The sequence below is a fragment of the Schistocerca piceifrons genome, chromosome 8 (assembly GCF_021461385.2).
Source record: "Schistocerca piceifrons isolate TAMUIC-IGC-003096 chromosome 8, iqSchPice1.1, whole genome shotgun sequence".
Taxonomy (NCBI): Eukaryota; Metazoa; Arthropoda; class Insecta; order Orthoptera; family Acrididae; genus Schistocerca; species Schistocerca piceifrons.
The window spans coordinates 1,713,811-1,727,670 of NC_060145.1; the positions used below are offsets into that span (position 1 = coordinate 1,713,811).

Genomic DNA, 13,860 nt, shown 5'->3' on the forward strand with positions numbered 1-13,860 from the left:
ATACAAGTGAACATGACAGTAAAAAGTGCTTTTTTTATAAAATAAAAAATAAAAAAATAGAAGTATCTAATTTAATTTAAATTTATTTGCTGCTGGTCACTTTTAGTATCATAATCAACCAGCCTAAAACAATCCATGACAACAATGTAAATATTTTCAAAGAGATGGATAAGCAATCACATATTTATAGTAGCAATTTGGAAAATACTATCACAGTACTTTATTGACAACCACACTGCCTATCTGTGTTCATCATTCCACACATTATGAAGGTATTCCTTCCCATTTGTTCTCTGCATGTGTGACATCATATATACAGACATGCAGAGTCATTATCAGTCATACTTAATAATATTATCACATTGCAGCTTTGTGCTACTCTTTGCTGTGGTCTGCTATGTTATTGATTGTCTATATATCTTTTGCTCCATTCACTCACATTTACTGAATTTTTACTCTGCACAAACAGGGCATGTTTCAGATTGCTTTATAATAATGTCAATGTCAAAACTGTCCAGTAGCAAAAGAATTTGAATGAAATTAACAACTGCCACTGGAAAATGATAAGCTCTAATTGTTTATAAAGTCTGAAAGAAAACCACCAATTAAAGCAACTGAATAAAATAACACATGCAAATAAGAATAAAATTAATTGCTACAGCCCAGTGTTTAGATGCAATACATAACAACAAAACTTCTGTTACTAACAAATAAGTGGAGTGGAGAGAAAACGAAAATTGACAAAGAAGATGGCTATCTCCTGCCAATATATTTTCTACTGAATTTTACGGGCAGCGAAATTTTCTTACCCTTTTCTCATTTTAAAGATAATGAAAAATACAAATATTGATAGACAGATATGTCAATATGCTGATTCAAGGATACAGCATCACTAAACTGTTATCAGTGCTGGTCACACGTGGTAAGTATGATAAATATTTAAAAGAACATTACACAGATTTAAAGCACTGTAAATGAGAGGTCTAGAGGCTCACTCTATGTAATGTAAGAGTTAGAAAGTCACACTTTTGTGAGACAATGCAATGAAACTATGCTCCAACTAAATCTACTGTGGCCACTATGCATACAACGATGTTGTGAGGGCCATGGAAATTACTTGGAAACTGAAACATTTTATGTCCAACTTAGTACTGTGCTAGCAATTCTTCAAGCAGGAAATTACAGTTATGGGTTGCACTATCTTAAAGAGTTACCAATGCTTATTTTATGATCATAAATCATCACTTGAATTACTGCACCATTAATTCCTCTTCTTGAACCTAATGATGACAGCACATTTTTACTAGTTCTTAATGTTTTTATCTAGAACCACCCTCTGCATATATGCATGTGTGTGTGTGTGTGTGTGTGTGTGTGTGTGTGTGTGTGTGTGTGTGTTTGTTTTAATCCCTCGCATCCATTATGAGAAAAACACAGTTCTTCATTATGCACATTGTATCTTTATTGTATGTCTCATGCTTTCTGGTACAGATAACAGGAAATGAATAAAACACGAAAATAAAAATACAGGAGCCAAGGGCTGGAAGTGGGAAAAAGTTTGTGAGCTTATACAAAAATAATCAGGTTCAAGCGTCCATGAAGATATACACAGAAAAATTAATGTCAGTGTAATAAAAATTATTGCTTGCAATACTAAACACCAATAATACCTACAATCTTTTGGCTTATAACATCTCTAGATGACCAATGAAATACAAACAAATCTTACATCCTGCAGCCTTACATTATTTCTTGACTTCAGATAGCATTCATCTCCAAATACAATTACATATAGCCCAACTTTTAACATAAAATATACAGTTTCTTCAAGACTAAAGTCGTATCTACTTGAAGGTACAGGAAGGCGTCTGAGTATTATACTGAAATATTTGTTACATTTTCTTTGTATTTTAATATCATCAGCAGTATAGAACAACTAATTTTTTTAAAAAAGGACCGTACACTGTATTTGGCAATTATCTGATTCCATACTGAGAGAAATGTTTATTAAAAAAATTAAGTTATTAACTATACATTGAAAATATGTGTATATAAAATTTTAGTACTACTTTTTATGTACATTTTTCCTCCTACTAAAAATATACACTAAATGTCTTATTTCCAACATCATAATTGGCAATAATTTTAGTATCTGCATTTTCAGTGACTGTTTTTGTCTGCAATATATTTCTCATTTTTTTTTACTTATTGTTGGATTCCATTATATACATTTTCTTGGTTCATGTCATTGTCTTCAGATATTCAAAATAAAAGCTGTAGGCACCGAAGTTTTGTGACTGTACAATACACACAGGAAAATAAGCATCACTTTAGTAGGCAGTGCTGCAGCTGTTTCACCAGTTTTATAGAATAAGGTACATAAATGCATCCATCACTTCATGCAGTAACAGCAGAAAAGTAGCTGCTGAATAATATGAATCCAGAAAAAGCTATAACTTGTGGCAGTGCTCATCAACAACAATTTTGTTAGCCTTGGAAGGCATACTACTATTCTTAGCTAAATTCTTTACAAATCTTAACATAATTCAAACAGAGCACTTCTATCAATAACAACTGTACACACTATGCCCAGGAGATAAACCTTAATTTTCAAGGACTTAACATCAACCTATTTTTCTCTCCATACAGATGATAAAACAAGACTTTTGTTAAATCTATTAAAATCAAAGTATAAATCAATCATTAGTGTTTTGCATTGATAGAGATGAGTAAACAGTTCATAAAGAGAGTGATGAAGCCACCTCAAATGCATTTACTTTTTGTCGGAGTGTTTAACTGCTGAAAAAGCAGTAGCTGTTTTTAAGTGAGCCATGATAAAATTACCATTTATTAAGTCTTTTAAACATATTTTTACAATTTTGTGATATAACTTTTAATATTTCATTATGAAATAAGCAGTTTTCCAGAGAGCAATAATGTCTCATTATTTACTGCTGTTGTATATATATATACCTCTGTACATGTGACACCAGAAAAAAAACAGTAAGTACTTTCAATGAACTTGCACATAAAAAACTGCAAGAATTTAGAAAGATTCATAATAGCACAAAGTGTCTGTTATGCATGTTACAAAAATTTGATGAGGAAATTTACCAATAACAAAGTTCTTTGAAAAAATTAGAGTTGTAAAAATATATTGCGCAATTTTTTTCTAAAAATTTTACAAGAAAGTATTATTATCTAATTTATTACAACAGACTTCCAGACAGTTGGCAAAAATATTTGTTGATGTACCTGATATTACTGTTATCAGTATGGAACAGATGGGAGTCTTTGTGAACAAGAAAGTAAATATATCAGTTTAAATTATTTAAGGGATAAAGGCACACTATTTGTGCAAAACATCTGCTACTTGTTAAGTCCTTGAAATTGGAATCTTACACACATAGCAGCCTGGCAGTAGGGAAAAAAACTGTGATGAGTGCTCTGTGTGAATTATGCTCACTGAAAGGGGGCGGTCATAATGTGCCCATAAGCATAGATAAATTATGTGATTAACTTTCTGAAATGTGCTGCAATAGTGACAGCAGCTGAAGTACAATTTAAAAATTTGAGCAGTCCTTTCAGGCACAAACATAACAAAATAAATGAAAACAATGAGCATTCATCCACGAGAATCTATATAACAGTCTATCATGTGGGTGCATAATGAAGCTAATTTTGCATGTAGCATTAGAAAATTTGATAATCATGATTAAATGTCAGATTTTACTTGTGTTATTCAGTTTTCAAGAGAGATATGAATAAGAACAGATAATATGGGAATTTCATAATAATTTTTGCTTGGCATTTAGTATTTAGAAACTTGTGCTTCATGATTTGGATAAGCAGTTGAAAGACTGGTCTGTTACTATAACAAACCATGTAATTATTTTGAAATAAAAATATTTTGCACAATGTCTTTTGTAATTGTAGACATACTTTTGAATAATTTGAATTATGGATGTACATACAGCAAGCAATTAGGATGTATAAATTTTACATTCATCTAGGCGCCAGACAAAATACCTGAGGAAGAAGGCTTATGTTTAGAGTTCTAATAAACTTTCCCATTACTTCTTTTTGATCCCTTGTTTTCAGAAATTTAAAAGAAGTAGAGATTCTATCTTAATGAGAATCACTGTACGGTGTAGTTATGCAGCTGGTTTGCTCCCTGTATTATTTAGCACCTGGGACCTTACTTAGGACCTGAAAAACACAAAATTACATGTGTTTATTAAAAGCGAATAATGTCTATGAAATAAAAAAATGAAAAATTCTAGTGAACACTGCAAAACAGTTTAGGAGCTAACAATTATAAATGGCAACCACATGATATTATGAAATGCCAGCTTTATAATGTGAATGACAAAACACTTTAAACTCAGATTAAATATAGAATTAGTTAGAATATCCATTTCAGTAAAATCATTTATATTTTTACATTTATAAATGTCCATATTTCTCAGATAACGGTATAAGGTGTGCAAACAGGTACTTTGATTTTAGGCAAGGTCGTTATAAGCCACTGTGGTACAATTATTAGAACCTCAATAAAGCAACCTCAAAAGTCATACCACAGACGCACAGCCAAAGGCCGATTTAGAAAAGATTGCTGTATGGTGTGGCAGGTGGCAGTTGACGCTAAATAACGAAAAGTGTGAGGTGATCCACACGAGTTCCAAAAGAAATCCATTGGAATTTGATTACTCGATAAATAGTACAATTCTCAAGGCTGTCAATTCAACTAAGTACCTGGGTGTTAAAATTACGAACAACTTCAGTTGCAAAGACCACATAGATAATATTGTGAGGAAGGCGAGCCAAAGGTTGCGTTTCATTGGCAGGACACTTAGAAGATGCAACAAGTCCACTAAAGAGACAGCTTACACTACACTCTTTCGTCCTCTGTTAGAACATTGCTGCGTGGTGTGGGATCCTTACCAGGTGGGACTGACGGAGGATATCGAAAGGGTGCAAAAAAGGGCAGCTCGTTTTGTATTATCACGTAATAGGGGAGAGAGTGTGGCAGATATGATACGTGAGTTGGGATGGAACTCATTAAAGCAAAGACGCCTTTCGTGGCGGTGAGATCTATTTACGAAATTTCAGTCACCAACTTTCTTTCCGAATGCGAAAATATTTTGTTCAGCCCAACCTACATAGGTAGGAATGATCATCAAAAAATAAGAGAAACCAGAGCTCGAACAGAAAGGTTTAGGTGTTTGTTTTTCCCGCGCGCTGTTCGGGAGTGGAATGGTAGAGAGATAGTATGATTGTGGTTCGACGAACCCTCTGCCAAGCACTTAAATGTGAATTGCAGAGTAACCATGTAGATGTAGAAAAGAATGAAGTAGAACAAAAACTAAGTGTTTTGAAAATGCCAATGAATTCTAGAAATTACAACGTATAGGATGCTTTTCAGGTGCTTGTGTGAGGGCATAGTTCTGTAAATATTCTTGCGGCATGAACACCTCTCAAGAACATTCCAATAAGGACAATGCACACATTCAAAGGATGCTGTCAACACTGAAACTAATGTGGTTTTTGGACTCACAAAAGCAACCAGCAAACCACATGAAGTTTAGTAAACCAAGAACAAAAGTGAAACAGAATGATTGACTTCCTGTACATGTTGGAATCAACTGAGCATAATAAGCTTAGAAGATAAACAGTAGCTACTTAATATAACTGAGGAGGCAGAAGCATTTTTTCTACGTGGAAGCTTTCCTTCTGATTTACTACTTGAAAATTAAATTTAGTTAGCAAGAGCAGAAATCTTATTAAGCAATTTTATGACAAGTTACTGTTAACAAAGTTTAAAGATTAAGTTTCAATGATTTACCTGTCTTTTGTTGATGTATGGCATGACTTTTATCACATCTGTGAAGGTTTTCCTTCTTGATGGGATTTCACAGAACACGAGGAGCAAGCGAGTGATTGAATGAATGAATGAATGAATGAATGAATGAATGAATGAATGAATGAATTAACTAGCCCAGTAGAACAAATAACACAAAATTGTGTGCAGTCTATTCAAAGGAATGATCAAAGAATCCTCCTGAAGTGATTTAGGGACTCTCAGAAAATGTTTCTAAGTGTAGGTGCTTGATTGGGGGATCTGAAACCCACTTCTACATATAAGTCCAGATTTTCAACTACTATGGCCACCTCATTGTCTGATAGACATTTTCTATAGAATTATATAGGCCATCAACTGCATCATCCTTTGGTTGCTGTTTGGAGCGATGCTAGATGCATCAGTGCACACACATCAAAAAAATTCTGCATCACCTCATTTCTGAGAGTTCTGGAACCTGTACAGAAAATTGGAATAGAGATCAACATAAACATCATTTCCACCCTTTTTACTTCTCATGAAAACCGCACCTTGCATGTTGTTCCACCATACAGTGAGACCTTCAGAGTTGGTGGTCAAGATTGCTGTACACACCGGTACCTCTAATACCCAATAGCACATCCTCTTGCATATACATTCTGTTCCACCATACAGCCTGTGCTGTCACACAGTGTAAATGCAGCTGATAAACACAATGCATTCTATAATTAGTACACTTTACACAGTATAAACACAGCTGAGTACTGTGCTGTTATACAGCTTGGCATGCCTGTAGTCATCATGGCATACTATCCCCAAGTTCATCAAGGCACTGTTGGTCCAGATTGTCCCACTCCTCAACAGCATTTTGGCATGGATCCCTCGGAGTGGTTGGTGGGTCATGTCATCCTTAAACAGCCCTTTTCAATCTATCCCAGGCATGTTCAATAGCGTTCATGTATGGAGAACATGCTGGCCACTCTAACTGAGCGATGTCATTATCCAGAACAAAGTCATTCACAATATGCACACGATGGGGATGCAAATTGTCATCGATGAAGACAAATGCCTCACCAATATGTTGCTGACATGGTTGCACTATGTCAGAGTATGGCATTCACGTATCGTACAACTGTTACAGTGCCTTCCATGGCCACCAGCAGTGTATGTCGACCCCACATAATGCAACCCCAAAACAGCAGGGATCTTCCACATTGCTGCACTCACTGGACAGTGTGTCTAAGGCATTCTTCTGGACTGATCTCAAAATATTCCTTAACGCTGTACAAACATGCTGTTTTTAAGTACTCTCTTAGTTTTGTTTTGATAACTGGTAATGTTTTTATATTTTTTAAACTGCTACTCTATGCAACAGTCAGGTCCAGACAGTCTTCAGACATTCCAAGATTTACAAGTTTGCTAGAATATCGAGAAATGATGTATGCAGGAGGAATGAACTTGGTAATTTGGAATATGAGAACCATGAGATGACTAACACATTTCTTTGAATGAAAGGAAGCACATGGTTTACTACTTCAGTGTGGTGGTACCAAAATGGATTTATCACCAGAAATGTTTCCTGCTCCAGTTATTCACTATTACAGGAGTTTGGTAAGTAAGTTTAGAATAAAAAAACAACACAAATAAATCCTGAATATTCAGTACAAGTATTGCTTGGTCACATAACTCACCTTTGAGAGGTCCACTCCTGTTACAGCATGCACTGCAGGTGGTATCTGCCCAACCAGTCTGGTTACTTCAGCTATTCCCTTTGACTCACCACCGAGCAGCACAATCTCCTCTGTCTTTGCCAGTGGAGCTGCCACCTCTGCCGCAATCTGTCACAATGAAATCACATTATATTTAAGACTGCTCACAATAATATCAGAACTGCTTCTTATCAAGCATGTTCCATGTAATTATGTACATTACTTGTTTCACTGGTTCATAAGGATGTGTACAAGGCTTCTTTCGATAATCAGTGAAGTATTATAACAACCCAAGAATAGATAAATACAGAAATATAAACACAAGATGTAATTCAGAAAAAACCATTAGCATGTAGTTACCAGAATTGTGAACCAAATATAAGAGCAGGGTAATCAATTAAGGCCAACATTTGACAATGGAAGTATGTTTGTTACACAAAAATGATGTGTGCACCTACTGCAGCTGAGAAAAGGCAGAGATTCTTCCAGTTTTTAAGAACTACATATTTATATTACTTCTGTTGTAAAATTACAACAATAATGGTAATTCATGGATAGAGCAATACACAAAATATGGGAAAGGTAACCACGAACCTACAGCAGATCGATGCATGGAGCACTGAAACACTTAACAGAAAACAGCTTTCACATTAGCTTTTGACCTCTAGCTCTTTCTCTAGCTAAGGAATACACATTCTTGTATGCAGGCATGCAGGCACCCATTGATAACAGTCAATCAAAACCCAATACAGAAGCCGTCAACCCTGAATTTCTACAACTGTCAGATAGTGAAAAACATATGATAATATATATATGCAACAGCAAATTATCAAACAGTTTTAAAACATTTCTGAAAAAAATATTACAGCCAACAACTACAGACAACAATAATAGTTTACTCAAAGTCGACGTATGTCCAACTACAATGTCACAACATGCACTGATGACGGCAGTAAAGCTGAAATAACCTTATATACCAAAATTATCCAATTATCTACATAATTGCTTAAAACAGTTCCAACCTTCCCCTAACTGTGATCCTCCCCCTATTCCAACCAGATGCACCCCAGTAATTTTTCAGGAATTCCTTGCTTCTACCCTGGTCTTACCTTCCTTTTCTAAATCCCTCTCCCATGAATCCAGTTTCACTCCTGTGGAATGCACAACTGTCGGTAACTGAAAACAATCCATACTTCATCATCTTTCCCGTAGACAACAGCTCCACCATAGTGGTCACGTATCGTAGTGACTACATGGCTGACAGTCTCTGCCAACTTCCTGATACTTCTGCATACAAACTTTGCAGACATTATCCCATTCCAGAAGTCCAAATTGACCCCAGGCAGCTCCTCAAGGCCTTAGGTCTATCCGAAAACCTGAATCCATCTTCCTCCTCACCTACTGCCCAAACTCCAAAACCCTAACCCCATAGGTATCCCTACTGGTAGCCCCGTTGCTCCCACAGAGTGAACCTCTGCCTTTGTTGACCAACACTTCCAAAGTATTGTCCATTACATTTCATCCTACATTCATGACACCACTCACTTACTTCACTACTTCTCCACAGTTTCTGTACTGTCATCACCAAACACCTTGTTGAGCACTGTGGACATGATGTCCTCGTACATGAACATTCCCCGTGCCCATGGTCCTGCGGTCATGGAACACTACCTTTCTCAATGTCCTCCTGATACCAAACCCAATACTTCTTCCTTAATTCTCCCAGCCAAACACATCATGACCCACAATTATTCTGCTTTTGAAGGCCAAATCTACAAACAAATATGTGGCACTGCCATGGTACCTGCATGGTACCATCCTATGCCAACTTATTTGTGGGCCATCTGAAGGAATCCTTCCTGTTGAGTCAACACCTAAAACCTATTATCTGGCTCACATTCACTGACTATGAGGGATGTCCTACCCAAAATCCTACCCACATCCCCCAAAGTAGTGTTTTGCCACCCACATAGCCTGCAGAATATCCTTCTCCATCCCTATTCAATCCCACTCCCAATCCTGCAACCCTTATGGTCATCCCAGGTGCAAGATCTATCCCATACATCCACCTACACTACCACTATCCAGTTACAGGCATTTCCTACCCAATAAAAGACAGGGTGACATATGAAAGCAGCCATGTTATACATGTTGGGGCAAATAAAAGTTGTCCAGATGAATGGATACAATTGGAGGTGAATTTATTGTCACCCAGGTCACCTGATCTGTCAGTGTGTGATTACATTGTGTGGAGACCCTTACGTCTAAGGTGTATTGCAACAAACCTCATAGTCCTCAAGAACTGCAGCATAACATTTCAGACGAGACAGCAGTAGTTCCAGCAGTCCAGCTTTGATCCACCTACAGCAGCTTGCTGACCAGGGCTCAAAAATGCCAAGAGATGAATGGTCACTTTCAACATCTGCTACAGTCAGGTTAATACTGTATTTCCTGCTGTGTTTCTTTGTACCCTGGTAACCTGTTCTCTGGGTCACTTTTATTTTATTTGCCCCACCCTGTCCGCAACTCGTGGTTTTGCGGTAGCGTTCTCGCTTCCCGCACATGGAGTCCCGGGTTCGATTCCCGGCAGGGTCAGGGATTTTTCCTGCCTCGAGATGACTGAGTGTTGTGTAATCTGCATCATAATCATTCACCCCCATTATGGTCAGAGGAAGGCAATGGCAAACCACCTCCACTAGGGCCTCGCTTAGTACGGCGGTGCGGGTCTCCCGCACCGTCCCCTATGCTCCTCAGAGTATGGGACCCCATCATCATCAGTATATCAGCTATGCTGCAATTACTGTACAGAATTCTGTGTGGGAATGACAGGTAATCAACTGTCTACTCACTTGAGTGGCTACCACCAAACTGTGGATCATATCCCTGTGGCAGACAAAGACCTGCCCAATCCACCCGGCCAACAACTTCTATTCCAGTCTGTTGGTATGACTACCACCAAAAAATCCAGAGGAAGACAGAGATTGGAATACATCCAGAAAATAATTGAGGATGTAGGTTGCAAGCTGTTCACCAGGATGAATGGCCACTGCCAAATTGTTGTCAAGAACAAAGTTTATTACTTGGTGCCACAACATGCAGCTGAGTGCAACATGCTTAATTTCAATGGCTGCTTCACAACCTGAGCCATCTGGATCCTTCCCTCCACCAAAGCTTCTTTGAGCTACACAAATGGGAGTTATCATTACAATGTATCCTCTGCTTTCATAATCATCCTGGCCTCAATCTCAGGAACCCCAGTGCCCCACACTCTCCACCCAACAATTTCTCCTTCTTCCTTTGTATCACCCTCTCCCAATTCATGATCCCACACCACCTTCAGCGTGTGCTGCTGCCCACCAGCTGCTACAATCCTGCCAGCCCATATACCTGCCACCCTTACCTCCCACATTCATAGTGAGCAGACCAGCTGACTCCCCCCCCAGCCTCCCACCCTCAGCTTCTCTCCCCGTTTCCCACATTCCTCTCCCTCTACCCACACCACTTGACACTGCCCCCACCACAATCAGTCTACCTGCTGAAAAATAGCCTTAGTCTAGCCACCACCACATAGGGGCACAGGTGTGTGTGTGTGTGTGTATTTTACTCTAGTTCATCAAAGAACAACTCTGAAAGCTAGCAAGTTTTCTTCCTTTTGTGTGTGCCTACAGACAACACAATGCTTCTGCTTTTCAGTGATTAGTCTCCTTTAATCCGTAAGAATCTTAGATTCTACAACAACTTTTGTAGGACATTTAAACCATATTATCAAATACTTCAAGAAAATGATGTGTGAATTACTACCATGGAACACTAGTTCCTAAAAAGGAGCAATCTTTGACCTGATTTTTCTTCTATCAGCATATGATGCAAGCACCTTCAGTCTTATTTGAAGTACTAGCTGTACCTTCATAAAGCACAGTAAGGTTTTCAAACTCAAGACTACAACATACAGACATACGTTCAGGAATCCACAGGGCAAGCATCAAAGCATAGCTAGCCTAGATGGCCAGAGCAGTATCATTCATGTAATGGGACACATTTAAAGGACTTGATGTTTGGAAAGCAAAAACAGTTGGCTACAATAAACAAATGATATAAAACTGCATTATCATCTGATGTGTATGATCAACTTTCAATGGAAGCTTTTATTTTCTTTATGTTGTCATTGTGAGATCATCCATTTCTATAAGAAACCCTCAGCTCTCCTTTAAACTCTCACAGAGCTAGTTATTCACCACAACACTGGATAGAAAGGACCTGTCTGTGGCTCTTGAGCTCACCTTAGGTAAGGCATCCAATACAAGGGACATGATGGCAGCATCACCATATTGTTTGTAGACAGCTGCCTTCATACGCATGCGCTCAGCCTCCGCTTTTCCCACACTCTCTATAGCATATGCTTCTGCTGCTCCAATCTGTTTTATCTTCTCTCCTTCTGCTTTGGCCACTTCCACAGTCTGGGTCCTGGAAAATGACAGGAACTCTGCAAGTCTTATCAGAGACCAAACATGTTACAGTTAAGACTCATTATCTCTTTGAGATGCCCATGATCATAGTAACCATGCTAACAGTTATTATTATTAGGATAATGTCTGTGTTGTACAGAATATGACACCAAGAAGAGACAGTAATACTAATTATGAGTAACCATAAAAAATGTAACAAGTGAAAAGAGTGATAATTTGCATGAAACATGGACCCACAGTTGTAATGATGGCTATGGTTGCAATGGGTGTTTTGATAGAAGCAAATCTGATGACTAAGTAGAAAACTTGCATGATTCTTTTCTGGTGATCTTGGTTGCAGCTGTAAGTGAAGTGTTGCTGCCAACAGCAGAATAGTTTACAATAGTTGAGCACAGACTATTCCACCACTGCACAAATGGTGAGTGTGATGCCAGGGCATCCCTCAGCTCGCTCACAGCCAGGCGCAGGTTGGGTAGGCTACCTGTCAGGCAGTTCTATTGCATGCCTTCTGTGCATGCTTTAGCCACTTGGCCACCCCTGCCCATAGGCTCACAGCTGTTCCAGTACAATCACGCATGCCACAGACCAACTGTCTGATTGTGTGTGCATCAACTGTTTCCCTATCCCTGCTCTCCGGTGTCCACATGTGCCCAGCTGGTTGCTGGTGGGCATATGAGCTGGAACAGTCTGAGCTAGCAGTAGAGGACTAGAAAGTAACACACAATAACTATTTACTCACCTGGTATTATTGGACAAATAGCGACAAGTCAAACCCATATACTGGTGACAACAATAACACACAAAAGAATAGAAATAAAAATTGAAGGAGTACTTGACAAAGACCTGCTTTCTTTTGGGAAGGGAAAGGTACCAAGGAAGCACGTCTGATATTGTACTTAGTAATGGAAGCCGGACTGAAGTAAAATCAGGATACTTTCCTAGTGTTTGTGAACTTAAGAGAAAGTCATTGATAATGTACGGTGGAATATGATGTTTGCAATTCTTAGTATATTGACGCTAAGCAAAGACAAAACTGACAAACGGGAGACTAACAGTTTGCTTAACATCAAAATTGGGAACAAAATAGTGAAAGAGAAATCCAGAGAATAAGGAACAAAGTATTTGAAAAGTGGTGCTATTGGGGAAAAAAAGAAGTGACAAAATAATTTGATTTAAGAAGTAAAGCCACACAGGATAGCCAGAGAAAGGAATAAATCAGTAGTATATGGCACAGGCCAAAAGAGCTTTCTTCAATTAAGAACTCTATGGGTGTACTGAAAACATGTGCTAGCCTCAAAACATTAACCAGCGCGTACTACGCTTACATACAAGCCCACCTAAAATATGGTGTAATATTCTGGGGAAATTCTCCAACTGCTCTGAGCACATCCAGAAGAGACCAATGAGGATTATTACTGGGAGCAAACCCAGAGACTCCTGCAAACCCATCTTCAGAAAGTTGGAAATCCTTACACTGCCTTGCCTCTACATTCTCGAGACTCTAAAGTTTTTCAGAAACCACATAGTGCCAACTGACCCCAGAGTCGTAAAAAATAATGAAATACATGAACACAACACCAGGAAAAATGCAAATCTGCATGTTATATGTACAAACACTCAACTGTGTAAAAAGGGAGCTTTCCACATGGGCCTCCAACTGTTCAACAATCTTCCCATTTGTATTAAGTCCATCGAAGACAACATAAAATTTAGCAAAGCTGTGGAGTCAGATTTGTTGTGTCACTGTTTTTACTCTGTAAATGAATACTTAGAACAGTAATTTTGTTATTTGTGTTAAATTGAAAACATTGAGCAATATAATACATTAGGATACTATAGGCCTATG

At 38.1% G+C, this 13,860-nt stretch overlaps 1 protein-coding gene across 1 annotated transcript in view; it reads right to left on the reverse strand.

Moving 5' to 3' along the window:
- Positions 1 to 1,426: 1,426 nt before the first annotated feature.
- The window catches only part of LOC124711675 (flotillin-2), a 328,442-nt gene continuing 316,008 nt past the window's right edge, over positions 1,427 to 13,860 (reverse strand). The window contains exons 6-8 of the mRNA XM_047241871.1: positions 11,829 to 12,012; positions 7,531 to 7,677; positions 1,427 to 4,209 (exon numbers count right to left, since the gene is read on the reverse strand). Of these exons, the coding sequence (XP_047097827.1) occupies positions 4,180 to 4,209; positions 7,531 to 7,677; positions 11,829 to 12,012 (361 nt within the window). The 3' untranslated portion in view covers positions 1,427 to 4,179. The remainder of the gene's footprint in view (positions 4,210 to 7,530; positions 7,678 to 11,828; positions 12,013 to 13,860) is intronic.